Genomic DNA, 17,500 nt, shown 5'->3' on the forward strand with positions numbered 1-17,500 from the left:
TAGTTCTCCCATTAGATTTAATTATTTCGGATCTGTCTGCTGACCAGTAGCAACCTTTCCTCTCTTTCTCTCCCTCTTCTGTTCTACAAGTTACTCCAGCCTGTGCGTGTTTTACCCCTCCTGTCGCTCTCCACCTCTGGCTGTCCTTCTCCCTCCATCTGTTTGCTCTGGCAGAGGTGTAGCTGTTCAAATATGACCCACATACTCTGACTCGAGGTCCCGTCATGAGCGAGCGTGTGAGGTTAATGGTCAAAAGCTGCTTTTGTTCGTTTTTTAATTTTTATGGCACTCTTAATGAACACATTTTATGTAATTACACGCGCGCACGTGCACGGCTCTGCCCACCGGCCTCTAAGACAGATGTATTAGCGATCCGGCGACTATCACTCTCAAATAAAATGACTTTGGTTTTGGCTTGTTCCACATCAGTGGATTTTGTCTTTAACAGAATCAGAATAAGGTGGAGCTGAAGGCGAAATCAAGCCATCAATGCAATGAGCAGCGCATACTAACCGAGTCACAATCTTAACGTTATTATCTTTAATTATTTAAACAACGGCACCATTGCCTCAGGAAATAGCAGTAGCTAATTCAAATCTCAGCAAATTTGCTCTTCTGAGTGGAATGAGTAAAGAAGCACACAGCAGTTTTTGTGTCATTTGTTGGCACAGTACCATTAAGCGCCTGCCTTTTACACTTAAAACAGATTGCAGCTTTAATGGGTGGGGTGGCGTAGGCGTTAAATTCAATGGGAAACTTGCGACCAATTTCAATTACGTAACATGATGTATTTTAGAGTTAAAAGGTGTATTAAATAAGTATGATTCAATAGTTTAGTCATTCTGTTTATTAGTGATAGGGTTTTTTCTGTAACTCTTTCTGCAGGTTACACCAGTAGGTTGCGACAAATGATTATCTTTATGAGTGAGTCATTAATTAATTAATTAAATCGATTAATTGAAAAACATTGATTAATTCAGAACACAACAAATTATTTTTGTGAGTGAGTGAGTGAGTCATTGGTTTGTTCACTCAAAAGATTCATTTAAAACACTGGTTCATTCAGATAACAAGTGACTGTCTGGATTCAGAATAGCGTGCTAGCATACTAATTTCTGGAATAAATGTCTATTTTATATGGTATAAATAATACAAGCAGATCCACTGCCTTTATGAGTGAGTCATTGAATCTTTCACTTTAAAGATTAGTTCAAAAACACTTGAATTCATTCAGAAACTAAGACTATCTTTATGAATCTTCACTGAATCTCTTCACTGAATTATTGAACTGATAAAAGCAATATCATACTTGCAATTGCTTTACACTATGCATTAGAAAGTACTGTAAATATAGGGTCATAAACCATAACCATAATACCATACTTTTTGTTATTAATATTAAAGGGCACCTATTATGACATTTAAAATGTTCCTAATGTTGTTTAGGGAGTCCCCGACAACAGTTTTACGTGCATGCAATGACAAAAAACACTTTAGTTGTCGTATAATATGCATTTATTTTTACCTGATTTGCTCACCGACTCCCAAATGATTTGTTCAACGACTCATTTTTCCAAACCCCTCCTTTGCGCGACGCTAATCTGCGTTGATTGGTCAGATGACCCAGCAGTGTTTACAGAGATAATACTTATGGTTTAACACGGAGTACAATGATGCTTTTATCAATTAAATTGTGTTATAATAATGATTATAGTCCACTGATTTGTAGTTTGTAGTAAAAACATAAAAATAAGATAAAGAATTTAATGTTATGTTAGCGAGCATAGCCCAGAGTTCATATTGTAAAAGCACAATCAGTCTTTGTTTGCGTTAGCCCGATGCATAAACATAACGTTTTTACAAAAAAAAAAAAAATGCTGTTATATTACTACGAGGTATTACTCTATCATATAAGACAACTCCGAAAACAACGACAAACACTTCACATATCTCAATACAATTGTCATTGAAGACCTAGAAGCTAAACAGTGCTTACACAACAAACAAAATAATTATTAAGCATGCTACATAAAAGCAACAATTATTAATAACACTTACAGGTTGTGATACGGAGGAGGAAGCTGATGCAAATACACTTGGAACTGAACCTTCCTTCAATATCAGCTCAATATCGCGAATCCAAGTTTGATTGCATTTAAGTTGGTAAAGCAATCGTCTTCAAAATGGCGCGAACAAAGCACAAGGCTCGGACTATACTTCTGTGGTATAGTTGTATATATGAATTGTAGCCACTTAGTCTTCAAATGCTGACTTCACTTGAGTCGCACTTCAGAACACAGCGTCTCGTCGCCCTGATGTTTCCCTGCTGGCCTTGGAGCGCAATAAGTGGGCGTATCGTATTCAAATAACTTGACAAGTTGACGTCATCTAGTCAGAGAAAAAGCTTCGGTCTTCTAACGATTCATAAAAATGACTCCGAGTCGACTCTTACTTTTGAAAGACAATAACTTTATATACGGTGCACTTTCATATTTCATACTTTGCAGGATGTTTTTGTTCACTTAGATCTATGTTACACACTACATGAAAGGTAAATTTCAAAATTCCATAATAGGTGCCCTTTAAATAAACATTCAAATTTATACATGCACTTTGGTGATTATTAAACATCATACAGTTATGCATACAATTTTAAAAAAAACTGTAAAAAAAAGAAAATGAACATAAGAGAGAAACATTACAAAAAATAGTGTTGGAGGGCAGAATAAAAAAATAAAAAAAAGTTTATATAAATTCTATACAGCCTTATTTCAGTCAGCTAAACCATAAAGTTGAGAATTTTGAACTTGCATTCATGAATGTGAAATTTTGGTAAAAAATATAAGTAAATTACTTAAATAATTTTCATCCAAACATTGCCTCTACCCATTCTACTTCCTGTCTAATGCAGACATTCCCGCCTCCAGTACACACAATTGGTTGAGCCAAAGGTTAGTATTAGGAAGGTAACAGTGAAAAAAAGTATTTTAACACTGAAAAACAAACACTCATATCAGTGTTTGAGAGGGGGAGGGGGGGAGCAAGAACAGAGCCAGCTTTCCCCAAACCCCAGGCTGAGACATGGCAGAGGAGAATGAAATACGCCCAGCGTGTAGAATTATGGGTAACTACATGGTGTTTCAGTGTTTTGGAGGAGAATTAGATACGGCAACAGAGAATCGCTCCTGAGGAAACTACAGCAGTGAAGCGCTAACTGTGGCTTTCAGCTGCAAACTGAGCTCATTGAGCTGCCAGCAACATCCACTTAGTGTGTGTGTGTGTGTGTGTGTGTGTGTGTGTGTGTGTGTGTGTGTGTGTGTGTGTGTGTGTGTGTGTGTGTGTGTGTGTGTGTGTGTGTGTGTGTGTGTGTGTGTGTGTGTGTGTACAGGGACTCCAGCAATGCCTCTTCCTCTTTGTTTTCCTCTCATACCTGTTATTTGTTCCTCAGTTTTGTCTCCTCGCATCGGCCTTTCTTTCTAAAGTGGTCTTTCTCTCTTTCTCTCTCTCTCTCTCTCTCTCTCTCTCTCTCTCTCTCTCTCTCTCTCTCTCTCTCTCTCTCTCTCTCTCTCTCTCTCCCTCTCTCTCTCTCCCTCTCTCTCTCTCTCTCTCTCTCTCTCTCTGCCGCTGTTTGCTTTTGATTAGATAGCGCCACATTGTCATGCAAAGCAAGAGGAAGCCGAGAATACAAGAGAATTTCCTATGCGGCTCGTCTGAAAGGGGTTGGATGTAATCCCTTGTGTCACCGAGCGGAACTTTTTCTCAGTGCGTTTTCTTTTTTCTTTTCTCTCACCGTCGTTCTTACATTTCCTGGTGTCTGGTTCCAGCGGTCTCGCTAAAGCTTGGCGTCAACATAGATCGATGAGGGCCCATTCACTCGCGTGTCGTCCGCCATCAGACTCGTGTTTGTTTTTAATTAGACTCTCTTCCCGTATTGTCCAGGAAAATAACACTGGTGGAGTCTACTTTGATTTGTACACTTTCATTTAGTCGGGTATGCAGTGTTTTCCGTGTTTTGTTTGATGGTGATGTTCGGAACGTCTCAAAGAAAAAGTTTGCATCGTTGATGTCATTTTCTGTTGCGGTTTATTCCATGAAAGTTTTCGATTGTCTGCAAACAAAACAACCAATAGCAATCACAAATGAGATCTCAATTGCTTCTCCTACACGGCACTGAGATTAAATGAAGAGCTTTAATCATCAGCTTCTCAGATGTTTCTCCTGAGGAAAAGACCCCAGTAATCTCGCACGCATCTCATCAAAGTTTTTAAAGAGATTGCAACTTATGCCTCAAACTCAGACTAGTTTAGTATTATGTATATGCTTTTACACTCTAAAAAATGCTGGGTTGTTTCAACCCAATATTGGGTCAAACATGGACAAACCCAAACGTTGGGTTAAAAATGTAATTTAAAAATTTAACCCAACGGCTGGGTTTGTTTATATTTGACCCAAAATTGGGTTGAAACAACCCAGCATTTTTTAGAGTTTAATATATAACTATTTAGTACGGTGGCCGAGAGAGCTCAACGCGCTGCAACTGAAGAAAACACATGCAAATACAAAAAAACACATATTTCTGGTAAGAACAGCTATTCAGCTGACGGACACCGCGCTGCGTTGTCATGGGAACATCCCAGGTGAAAATAATGAGGAAATTACGTTGTCTTTCGTTGCTCCCTTCATCAAGTCCGTTCCCAAGCGGCTACATAACGGCACACGGCTACAAAAGTCCCCACTTCAAGGGCTCTGCCGTCTGCCTCTAAGGGCGTAGGACATAGGGATGCTCACGAGCAATAAGCACATATCAGCCGGGTCCGTCACTTATTGGGTTCCCCGGAAACATTTCCGTTGTGTTCTGTTCTATTTGCAGCGCGTTTCTGTATTTGGTTGTGTTGTGAGTATTTGGAGCACACGTGTGTTGTGAAACTGATGAAGATGTTTTCTTAATTTGCGGGTGTTTTTTTTTGTATTTGCATGTGTTTTTTTTGTATTTGCATGTGTTTTTTTGTATTTGCATGTGTTTTTTTGTATTTGCATGTGTTTTTTTGTATTTGCATGTGTTTTCTTCAGTTGCAGCGCGTTGAGCTCTCTCGGCCACCGTAATTTAGTCATATTTTGAGTTCTATCTTCAATTTAGGTAATAGCAATTTTAGTTTTAGTCATTTAAGTACTTATTTTCCATCAGTTACTTGCCATAGCAGTATTTCTAATTTTCCATCTAATATTTATATTTTGTTTCATCTTTATTTCAATTAGGCAGCGGCTATTTTTATTTACATGTAAATTTACCAAAAAGTCTTACGTAAATCAAAAGATTTCAGGATGAACTCAAACTTTTCTCTTCAAATTCTTCCAAAATCAAATGATCTGACATAATATACCATTGATTTAAAGCTAAATTTATAAAAACGCAATTGTCATTTGTGTCTATTTTTATTTCTCCTCAGAGATTTTAGGACATTAGAATGATTGTTGATGTGTAAATGAACCTCCATGATGTCTTCTGAGCAAAGAAAGAGCAACATCTGAGCAATGACATTTCCCTCTGTACAGATTTTGCAAACATTTATGAATTATTCAGTTGTATCAAGAGGAAACCATTTTTCCACATGCACATGGTACAAAAAACACCATAGCATGTTCATTCATCATGTTGCATAATGCTCCATATTTATCATTTGTATCGTCTGGCTTGTGTGTGTTTGGCTGGTGTGTATATGTTTATGTATCTGGTTCAACCGTCTGTAAGCGTGTGTGTGTGTCTGTGTGAGCATCTGGGGGCCGTACCCGTGGGCCGGAGAGTCGCTCGCTGACAGGTGGAGCTCTGATTGGCTCGATCACGCCCCACTAACCATGCAAGCCGTTACCCACACACACAAACACACTCACACGCTGACCTCTGCAGTCCGTGTGTGTGTGCATTCATGTAGGAATCAACATACAGGTGTGTGTGTGTGTGTGTGTGTGTGTGTGTGTGTGTGTGTGTGTGTGTGTGTGTGTGTGTGTGTGTGTGTGTGTGTGTGTGTGTGTGTGTGTGTGTGTGTGTGTGTGTGTGTGTGTGTGTGTGTGTGTGTGTGTGTGTGTGTGTGTGTGTGTGTGTGTGTGTGGTTCCCCCGCAGCTCTGTTTTTTAGCACAGAGCGTGTTGTGTTTGTGTTTGTCTGGAGCGCGGTCATCACAGCGTGCTCCTCCACCGCTGTACATCAAAAACCAAGAGAAAATATAAGCAGTTTTACACGTATAAACCCGTGCAACGCGTCTCTCTCTCGCTCTCTCTTTCATGGCGCGCTCGGCATTTGTGTACTGAAAGATTAAGTAGCTCCGAAGGGCCCGTGTTTACAAATATGCAGCCGCCAAACAGGCCAAAGCCTCCGAATGACTGTGGAATACAAATAGCTTTTTTATCAGCGCTGAGCCCCTACCCAAAGAAATTGTGTTTTCCATCCTTTCCTCTTACGCCAATGAAATATGAAGCTTTATTTTCCTCTCTCTCTATATATATCCCAAATCTGGCAGGAAGCTGTTAGTGTTCACCCTACACTCCCTCGTATACACATACACAGACACTAGATGTGAGTGACATGTCACAACCCATCGAAACTAAAACACTAGCATTATTATCAAAGAAGCAGTTTACCCAGGTCAGGACGCTCCTTTACTTTTTAGACATTTAGCAGAGCTACTCTATAAACTATTTGCTATAAAATTATGTTATTTACAAAATGATACAATTTCTGTCATGACAACTCCCGGAGTGTTTGGCATGGTAATGGATATGATACTGTTGATATGTTTGGTCTTGCAGAGGACTTGCAACTGCCAATACACACACGACACACTACTGTGAGCAAGTGAGACATGCTGCTGCTGTACAACACAGTATTACCCGTAGCAGATTTATACAGGTGGAGCTGGGGAAGGTGGAGGGTTTCTGAAAGCACACTGCAACTTCTACAGCAAATGCTGACCAAGTATTTGAAGGCTGAGCAGCGATCTCATTGGCTACTGATACAGCAGGAACCAATCAGCTGTGCCCTATAGAGAATGATGTAATTGCAAGCAGTTAAGGACCAGCCAGTTTCATGACAGAACTTTGTATATCAATTTTGTAGATTATATAATATTATATTTTATTTATATTATATTATTATGTGTGTATATCATTATTATTTAATATTTAATTGAAATTGATTGATTTAGCACAATATATAATATTATGTAGGCCTGTTTTTATTATGTATATCATAATATTGTATAATAATTGTTTGTTATGAACTTATATTTTTGTGTATTCATTTTGTTTTGTTTTTAAATAACTTTCACTTTATTTATATAAGCCAGCTTGTGTCTATTTAATACCTATTTAAATCATCTTTTGTTTCTAACTATATGCATTTGTAGAGGACCTAAAAATATCCGTACAATTATTTAATTATTCTTAAACAACACTCTTGTATATTACTGGATTTCCATTGAATAAAATGGATTTCGTTGTTATTTTTGTGTCAAGCTTACAGCTGACTGATCTGTGTTAGTGTATTTCAAACACCAATGCTGAAAAAACAGCAGGACAGCTAAAGATGGCCACACAATGCACAATACAACACAACACTATCTTGCTCTGGTTTGTTTCACTTGTTCTTTCGTTTTTTACCTCTCTCTTTTTTTCATCCTCAATTGCCCTTTTCCACCGTTTCCACCCTTCATCATTCCTCCGTCCTACTTTTCTTGCTATGTTGTTCTTTTTCCGGGCCGCACTTTCGCCCCATCCCTTCCTTCAGCAGGACCAGTGGGAATATTAGCCGGCAGACAGATCATTTAGGGGTCAGACCTGTGAATGTGTTAATTGTGATTTATAGCTGAACTGAATTTAAGAAGAGCTTTTCCTTATTGACCACCTGAAGCTGAGGCCCTCGGAAAAAAAAGAAAGTTTGCACCATTTCTTTCTCCATAACAGCGCACGGCGCTCTCAAGGGTTCTGTCAGCCCCAGATACTCATACAATTTTAGGCTGAGGCACATTAGATCTCGCGCAAACGAAGCGAGATTCAATGCCGTCGATTATGATCCCGGAGGGCAAGGTCTGGGAGGTGAGCAGGGCACGCTCTCACAGGAAGGGACAGAATGAGGAAGACCACTGACCTTTACCGTAAAGATGATTCTTCCTCTTCTCTGCTCTATTTCCTGTGCTAATGTCCATCTATAAGTAATGCTCCTACACCGCTGACGACGTCCTCATCTAGGCGCTTCTACATTATTAATGACTGCTGGGACGTGTGGGGTCAGGAGTGAAGCTGGGTGGCTTTATAAAGACACCAAACAGATTTGTGAGGACTCGTGGGGTGAATATTTGCACTGCTTAGCTGTACATAAACCATACATTTCAACCAAAAAATAAAATACAATAAAAATATATGGATGGATGGATGGATGGATGGATGGATGGATGGATGGATGGATGGATGGATGGATGGATGGATGGATGGATGGATGGATAGACAGACAGATAGATAGATAGATAGATAGATAGATAGATAGATAGATAGATAGATAGATAGATAGATAGATAGATAGATAGATAGATAGATAGATAGATAGATAGATAGATAGATAGATAGATAGATATTGGGGTGGATAGATAGATAGATAGATAGATAGATAGATAGATAGATAGATAGATAGATAGATAGATAGATAGATAGATAGATAGATAGATAGATAGATGGATGGATGGATGGATGGATGGATGGATGGATGGATGGATGGATGGATCATGGGGATGGAGGATGGATGGATAGATGAATGGATGGATGGATGGATGGATGGATGGATGGATGGATGGATGGATGGATGGATAAAGGAATGCAACAAGTTTGAATATGCCTGCATGATGAGATTTAATGGCAAGATTCTCAGTGAATTATGAAAATAATTTGTATATTTATTAAGAAGTATATTTAGAAAGAATAATGTTCTTTTTGGAGATTACATTTACAGCCTGTAGTAATGTTTTAGTTTTTTTAATGGTAAAAAACAGAGTGAATATTATGCTTTTGTGTTACACAGGAGAGAGGGGGGGGGTTAAAATAATCCTTTAATCGTGTGTGGTAAACAAACTATTGTGGCTCTCGTGGTGTATGTTCCCCTGCTTTTAGCTCATCATCATTCTTACCAAAGGTTAACCGTCCATCCAGACCCAAATGACCCCACGTGTCCCAAGAGGAGATTTGCGCATTGCTTTGCAAAGCCTGAGCTGTGGCTAACTGTCCTGGGGACGTTTGAGTCGGTAGTGGGCATGAAAAGAGAGGAGAAAGAAAGGTGTATCTGTCCTTCTTCATCAGTAGTCTCCTCGGAGTCGCGGGCCCTCAGGTGCTAACTGTGTGTCAGCGCGATCAGCAGGGATTCGGTTTGCTGCCTCTTCAGACTCTCAATGGCTCTACCTTACCCCTTCCACTGCTCCAATCACACCCGCCTCAGGATGACCCTTATCACCGGACGATAAAAATCCACCCTCGGCGGGGAGATAACAGAAAGAGGGAGGAAAAGGAAGAGAAGAGTGCATCTGTACGATTAGATAAAGGAGAGGCGCTCTTGACAGACTGAAGGATTTTTAGCCAGAGGATGTTTTGAATGCGAGTATTCAGCGCTCGAGGCTCCAATGCAATTTCCCCGGGATAAAATGATTGTTGTAAGCCGAGGTTTTTTCCGGCGTCCTTAGGAAACGGACAGTTCCCTTTCTAATCACAGAAGTGTTTACATGAGTACAACGCCTCTGGCTTTCTCTCTCCAGTGCTCTCTGTGTTCTGTCTTTCTCCCGGCGATGTTCTTGGAGAGTTTAATGCTCCGGGTGTCCGCACAGGACGCATGAAGGGTCCGGCGATCCAAAAACACAAACATGTCAATATGCTTTAGTGACTCGTACACCCAAGACGCTGTCTGCAGATTTGATCACATTTCATCTTTGCTGATTTTAGGGGAAAATCTACAGAATTGTGTGGAAGGGATTTAAATTAAAAGAGTATCATTTCTGCACAAAATGGAATTGCAATCTTTTTCTTTGAATTGAGTTAGACAGTACAATATTGACTCAACCCTGTGTACTACTATACAGAAGCAGACAAGGGTCTTTATTTTGTTCGGTGCTAGGGGTGCAGAAATGACACACTAGCGCTCACACTAGACTCACATTCAAAATCACATGCAAAACCTCCTGGATATGATGTCATAGTCGAAGACTTTTGTTTTTGATAAATAATACATCCCAACTAATAATAATAATATTTTATAATCATTTAAAATTCTAAATATACCTACATATTGTGTTTTATTCTGCACTATGGTTGTGCAATATTCTGAAATGTTGAATTGCCTCCTTCATGAGTCAGAAGCAGAATTGGAAGTTAATTTGAAATGTAACGCACTAATGCATTATGGGGGAAAATATTTTAATATATCTATCTATAAGAAATTAAACTATTACAGTTTACTTAAAGCCTTTATGCATAATGCAATATACAGGTATTCATAATATATGTTATAATGCATTGTATTTTTTCTTTTTTTTCAGTTAAAATGCATTATAATATTTTCAGATTCCTTGTTACATCTGAAATTGGTTGTTTGTCATGTGTTTTGGATTATACTTTCCAAAGGTGTAACATAGGTATTATAATGTATTATAACTGTGGTTACAATTATCCATGAGACCATCCAATGCAAGGAGCATTACAAGGCTAAATTAATGCATTAAAATACTTTAAAGGCTTCAAGTAAAGTGTTACCAATTCAACTTTCTATATACTTTTTTTATCTATAAGAAAGTCTAATGTGTGTATGTGTTGTAATTCAGAATCCTGCTTGCACGCTTTAAATTCTGGAATTGGAATTGGAATTTAAAAGGCATTGTAAGTTCAGTCTAAATGGTGCACAACCCTACAACACACACACACACACACAAACACTATCATGACGTCATCTTTTTCCAGCCACTGACTCTTGTGTGCTTTAACCTTGGCTCAGAGAGAGAGAGAGAGAGTAATTCTAACCTTAAAAACCTGCTGATTAAAGCTAGTTTGGAGGAATTCGATTCCGCTTAATGCCTTTGGCCGTCCGCCCAGCCCTGACGACGGATCGCCATTAACATCAGCGGACAGCATGTCTTCACTCAGGCGGAGACGTGACCGGCACACACTCACACACGCACACATGTGTGTCCGGCACGGCCTGTCCCCATCACTTTCATTCTGATCTGTCTCTGATGATCAGCATCAAACCGCAGCACTGGTGTTTCCTGCGCGCCGAGTAACACACTGCTCTCTCTCTCTCTCTCTCTCTCTCTCTCTCTCTCTCTCTCCTCCCGTTTCTGCAGACGCAGCAAACTCTGTCCTGTGCTTATCAGTCCTGGCTCATGGTCATTCACTGCTGATATGAGGACAGTTTGATGGTTTATTTCGGTGGGGCTTTGGGTTACATTTCAGAGCGATAAAGCAAGTTGTAGATAAACACTTATTTTCTCAAAAACACTGGCCTGTTTACCTGGTGCAAAACATTTGAAAACTCTGTCATCCGCTTTAGACAGCAAACCATCTGAGCCTGCAGACAAACTTAGTGCATACTAGCAACATGTGAAGGGATAGTATGTTCTAAGCAGTCGATCCATAGATAGATAGATAGACAGACAGACAGACAGACAGACAGACAGACAGACAGACAGACAGACAGACAGACAGACAGACAGACAGACAGACAGACAGACAGACAGACAGACAGACAGACAGACAGACAGACAGACAGACAGACAGACAGATAGATAGATAGATAGATAGATAGATAGATAGATAGATAGATAGATAGATAGATAGATAGATAGATAGATAGATAGATAGATAGATCAAATCCCTGATGACACTGAGACAGAATGAGCTTTCCAGAAGAAACAAAAACACTTTTTGCCCAGTCTGAAAGACTCTTCTCTGACTTTATTTCACACCATGGTTCCTGTGCTCTGCTACAGATTCAGGCTGAATTTACTGTTTGATGTCTTTTTAACCCAGCATGAGGAAAATGAGCATCAAAGGCATTTTTGCATCATTTAAAGGGCTCATATTTAACACTTTTGTAGCATTTGATCCCCCCCCCCCCCCCAAACTCCACTTATGTTAGTCAAGTTTTCTTACACCAGAAAAAAGTTGTAATTTAGTGTTTCGTGGTTGTTCTCCCCGCTCTCAGACCTGAGAATTAAACAGGCTGTTTTTGCTGCTGACCTCTGCTGTGATTGGCTAACCTCTTCACATGTGTGATGGGAAACGAACGCCGCCCACGCCGAGCTGCTGAATATTAAATAGCCGTTTAATATGTAAATGTAACCGGTCATATGTAAATGTGCTCATGATTCTGATATCATCATCATGATGAATGTTTTTTTTTTAAGCTTAGATTCAATAAATGGTCTGGAGAGGGAGATTTGTGATGTAGTTTGTCTAGATAGTAAATCAAATTTGAAAAATCCCGTAGTCCATAATGAGCTTGGTGTGAGAGTCCATTTCAGTTTTAATGTGACCTCGTTGTGTCCTTGACATACAGCATCACTGAAAATGTCAGTATGATATTTTAACGTTTTTATAGAGGTTTGAGATTCATAATTATTAAAAGTTCATGCAGTAAAAATCGACTTAGGAGATTAAAATGCCGTGTAGAGCCGGGGTTATTATAGTCAAATAAAACTAGAACCATAAAAAACATTTTGAAATAAAATAAACATTAACTTAATAAACTAAACTTATTTTACTTCAGCCACTTGCCAAGGAAAATTTTAATTAATAAAAACTATAATTCAAAAGTTTATTAATAATAATTATTTAAAAAAAAAAAAGTGTGTAGTGTGCTTGTCACCATTTGAAAAAGCAGCAAGGCTCTCCCCAGGGTTCATTGTCTTATCCTATGAAAACAACATATCAGTGTCCCGAGAAAACCATGGACGGCAGAATGAGGCAAAGACTCATATTTCCCCTGTAGGAGATATTTAGATATTGGCATCCAGTTCAGCAGCGATATACCCAACTGAAAGGCACCTTGGCGCCTGTGTTTGTGTGTGTGTGTGTGTGTGTGTGTGAGCACGTTACTGTGCGTGGGAGCGTGTCTCAGACACGACGGTGGCGCTGATCTAATCGTGTGAATGTAATTAGGCTTTAATTGCTCAGCGTGTGGGCCTCTGGCATCTGTCTGGGCCACAGACGGCAAATAATGCCCTCTGACGCTGTCATCTCCTAATCTCACTGTTACCAAACACCTCAGCACAACTCCCTCTGAAACCAAACACCTGATGACGACACACTTCCACTGTACTAGATTTGCACCGTGCATCGTAATCAGTGTTGGGAAGTAACCTAACCTAAACCTTCAGATAGTTTACACACGCTAACTGGATAGAATAAAATAAAAGAACGATCAATAAAGGTCTGTTCACCTGATATTTTTATACTGAAACTAGTGTGTATTTATTCAAAATACACATCTATAGCTTTTGTTGGTACAGAATCTGGCACGGAGGCTTTTCTTTTTCTTTTTATTGAATATGTCAAATAACAAGCAGATATAAAGAACAGAACAAATAGAACTTCTACATGAATTAAATTGTATCAAGTATATGTAAAGCTTCACATATATAAAAATAAATAAATAAATAAAATAAAAGACATACACTGAGGAAACATTATGCATCAGTGTTATTATTAAAAATATCATTATAATATTTCAAGAATCTGTCACATTTCTTGTTTTTAGAAATGTATCAAAACGTATCAATTTCGATTAAGAAATGCAGAATCTGGCACGAAGGCTACAGTCAGCATGGCAACAGGAAGTGATGTAATTGTCAAAGTGTGTCAACAAAAAATGGGTGTAGGATTTAAGCAATTTTTACAAAGAAATGGCATGTAACACATGAAGCAGAAAGACTGAAATTGTGTTTTCTTGTAAAATACAACTTCAACTTAAAAAAATGTATATTGTATTTAGATTATACTTACACTGTAATACGCTAGTTAGCTTCATCATTTCATGTATTGTAAACCTCTTAGAATATTGTGTTTATTGTTTTATTCGAAATTTGTGTTTTTTGTTGCAAAAAATAAATAAATAATGGGTCTTTGGATTCAAAAAAATAATAATATTATTAACCATTTGCCAGCATTTAAAAATTATGATTTGACTTTAGAACAATTGGAAGGGATTTTGTTTCTATTTTCTTTTTTTTTATGCAACAAAAATCTTTTTTTCAACTGTTTCTGAATTTTTTTTTTTTTTTCAGTAATAAAAATGTGTCAAATAATGCTGTTACCTTAATTTAGATACTTATGTTATTTCAGAAAATAACAAATGTAATCCTCTGATTGCTATATTCATAAAGATACTGTATATCCCTCATTTGCTTCAATACACTTAGCTACTCTTTGCTATAGCAGTTTGTCACATAAAAAATGGCTTGACTGTAAATTTAACTACTTCAAATTATGAGTAGCTTGTAGCTTCCCTAACACTGGTTTTAGTGTGTGTGTGTGTGTGTGTGTGTGTGTGTGTGTGTGTGTGTGTGTGTGTGTGTGTGTGTGTGTGTGTGTGTGTGTGTGTGTGTGTGTGTGTGTGTGTGTGTGTGTGTGTGTGTGTGTGTGTGTGTGTGTGTGTGTGTGAATGATACGCTGATATGAGCTTCATTCCTGTAAAATTCAGCCAGCCAAATATACAATAAGATCTGAGACTGGTCTCGTAATCCAGTGCTGTAAATAGACTTACAGTCCTCCTGTTATTGACCCGATATGAAGGACACCAGTTACACACACACACACACACACACTGAGTGTCTGAAGATCACATCCCACTGGATATTTTTATCTGGTTATAAACAGAATCATACGAGGACGGATTGTGTAGTTTTTATAATATAGAATGTGTGTATAATATTATGATTAACTTCCTTTATTCTCCTCATTGTTCAGATTTGTGTCGGTATGAGTTATTGTGCTGATGGTTTGTGTTTATTAACCCCACACTCTAAACGGGTGTTTTTGCAATATAGAAAAACATGTTGTGCTCCCCAAAGAACCTTTCAGTAAACAGTTCAGTAAACCATTTTGTTCTTAGTGTGAACAACATTTTAATAAAAACGAAAGAACCTTTTTCCACTATAAAGAACCTTTTGTGGAATGAAATGGTTCCATGGATGTTAAGGTTCTTCATGGAACCATTGAACCTTTATTTTTAGAGTGTGTTCACACTTGGCATGTTTGGTTGGATTAAAACAAACCCTTGTGCGATTGCTCTGTTAGTGCGGATGCCATCAGAACCCTGTGCACACTAAACGCATGAAAAGATGAGTCTCGGCCCGCTTTCAAGCGAACCTGGACCACAAAACCAGTCACATGGGTCAATTTTTTTTTAATTGAGATTTATACATCAATTGAAAGCTTATTTATTCAGCTTTAAGATTATATGGTTTCTTAGGACAATATTTGGCTGAGATACAACTATTTGAAAATCTGGAATCTGAGGGTGCAAAGAAATCGAAACATTGAGAAAATCTCCTTTAAAGTTGTCCACTTATGTTGGTGATTGTGTTGCATTCACTCACAAAAATAAATGTTTTATATATTTACGGTAGGAAATTTACAAAATATCTTCATGGAACATGATCTTTACTTAATATCCTAATGATTTTTGGCATAAAAGAAAAATCTATAATTTTGACCGATACAATGTATTGTTGGCTATTACCACAAATATACCCGTGCGACTTATGACTGGTTTTGTGATCCAGGGTCACAAATATGAACTCACCACGGACCAAAGACATGTAAACTAACCAAAAACAGGACATGATGTCACAAGATGAGACCCTAAAAATTACAGAATGCTCAAGCGTACCTGGTTTCTCTTATCATAGTTGCAATTGTTGCCCATCACAGTTCAGTACAGGCGTCAGAACCGCGTCTCCTCGCAGCAGATGTGTGTGTGTGTGTGTGTGTGTGTGTGTGTGTGTGTGTGTGTGTGTGTGTGTGTGTGTGTGTGTGTGTGTGTGTGTGTGTGTGTGTGTGTGTGTGTGTGTGTGTGTGTGTGTGTGTGTGTGTGTGTGTGTGTGTGTGTGTGTGTGTGTGTGTGTGTGTGTGTGACAGAGGGATTCCTGCTGCTGTTTTGACTCCTTTACACATTTTATAAGCTCTTCACGAGTCCTCCGCTGGTCAAAATCCCATTATATAGGCTGTGGACACACAGCGATCGCATTAAGCCCAGAACACAGCTTTTTTGTTCCGTCACGGAAAATACATAATAAAAACCAACCAATAAGGTTGTGAACATATCCCTATGTCTTTAGGTGCGGTGTTAAAATGCCAATGTGAACGCTAAGCGGACCAGGACTAAATGTTTTTGTTGTTTTTTTTGGTTCGGACCAAACAAACCTAAGCGACCCGAACTACAAGTGTGAATACACCCTGAGAGTGCTGTGTGTCTGATTTGTGTGTGTTTATTCTCAGTGCTTAACTGACGCTGTGCTCTGTGTTTTATTTCAGTGTCTGTACGGCTGCTATGTCCACTCCTCCATCATTCCCACGTTCCACCGCCGCTGTTACTGGCTACTGCAGGTAAGAGTTCAGCTCTGCCACTTACTCTTTAACACTATACACAACCCAAAGCAACTTTCATCCCCATCCTGTACCTTGTTATTCTGTCGTCTTGAGCTCTCCGTCTCTGTTAAATGCATGAACAGTCTGACAGCAATGGCAGTAATTGAGAGTCATAAACACATTTATGGAAGTATATTAGCAGCCAGAGGTCGTCTTACACACTAGTCGATCAGTTCTACCAGTAGATGATGCTTTGGGCCTGTTGTCACTTCACAGAGCAGATGTCCTTGTTCTATATTTGGCACTTTATAAGTGAACTACACAGTTCATTTAGGGTGTTCACATACAAGCCTAAATCGATGTGAACCGCTCGGAGACCCGTGAAACTACCCAAGTGTTGTCTGGAGACTGACAGAAACCGTAAGCGAGCGGGACGTGAGGGTTTTTGCACCGCAAGCAAGCATCAGCTGAGATGTGCAAGCTTTCATTTCCCAGCCACATCATCCGAGCGGTTCGGGAATCAGTCTCAGCCGCCCGCTGATGCCGCACGCCGTGTCGTTTACAGGGGTAATGGGTGACTCGCATACTACACAGCTCAAATGAGGAGTCGTGCAGCCCGTAGCATGTGTGTGTGTGTGAGTTTCAGCATGTGTGTGTGTGTGAGTCAGGATTTGCCTACATTGTTGAGACCAAATGTCCCCTCAAGGATAGTAAAACCTGAAATCATCTACACTGTGCGGAGCAGTAAACTGCGCCCATGAGGAAACGACTTAATAAACATACTAAATAACGTCTTCATGGAGATATAAAAATGCAAGGGGTTAGCTTTAGGAGCAGGGGATAGAAAATATTATTAGTGCAGTATAAAAACAATCAATGGAAAATCCCCA

At 39.1% G+C, this 17,500-nt stretch overlaps 1 protein-coding gene across 3 annotated transcripts in view; it reads left to right on the top strand.

Moving 5' to 3' along the window:
* Positions 1-17,500, top strand: part of camta1b (calmodulin binding transcription activator 1b) — a 266,259-nt gene that overhangs the window by 205,404 nt on the left and 43,355 nt on the right. For all 3 annotated transcript variants that reach the window (XM_079597128.1, XM_079597130.1, XM_079597129.1), the window contains one exon: positions 16,557-16,628. In XM_079597128.1, the coding sequence (XP_079453254.1) occupies positions 16,557-16,628 (72 nt within the window). The remainder of the gene's footprint in view (positions 1-16,556; positions 16,629-17,500) is intronic.

The sequence above is a fragment of the Phoxinus phoxinus genome (genome assembly GCF_949152265.1).
Source record: "Phoxinus phoxinus genome assembly, chromosome: 22".
NCBI classification, from domain to species: domain Eukaryota; kingdom Metazoa; phylum Chordata; class Actinopteri; order Cypriniformes; family Leuciscidae; genus Phoxinus; species Phoxinus phoxinus.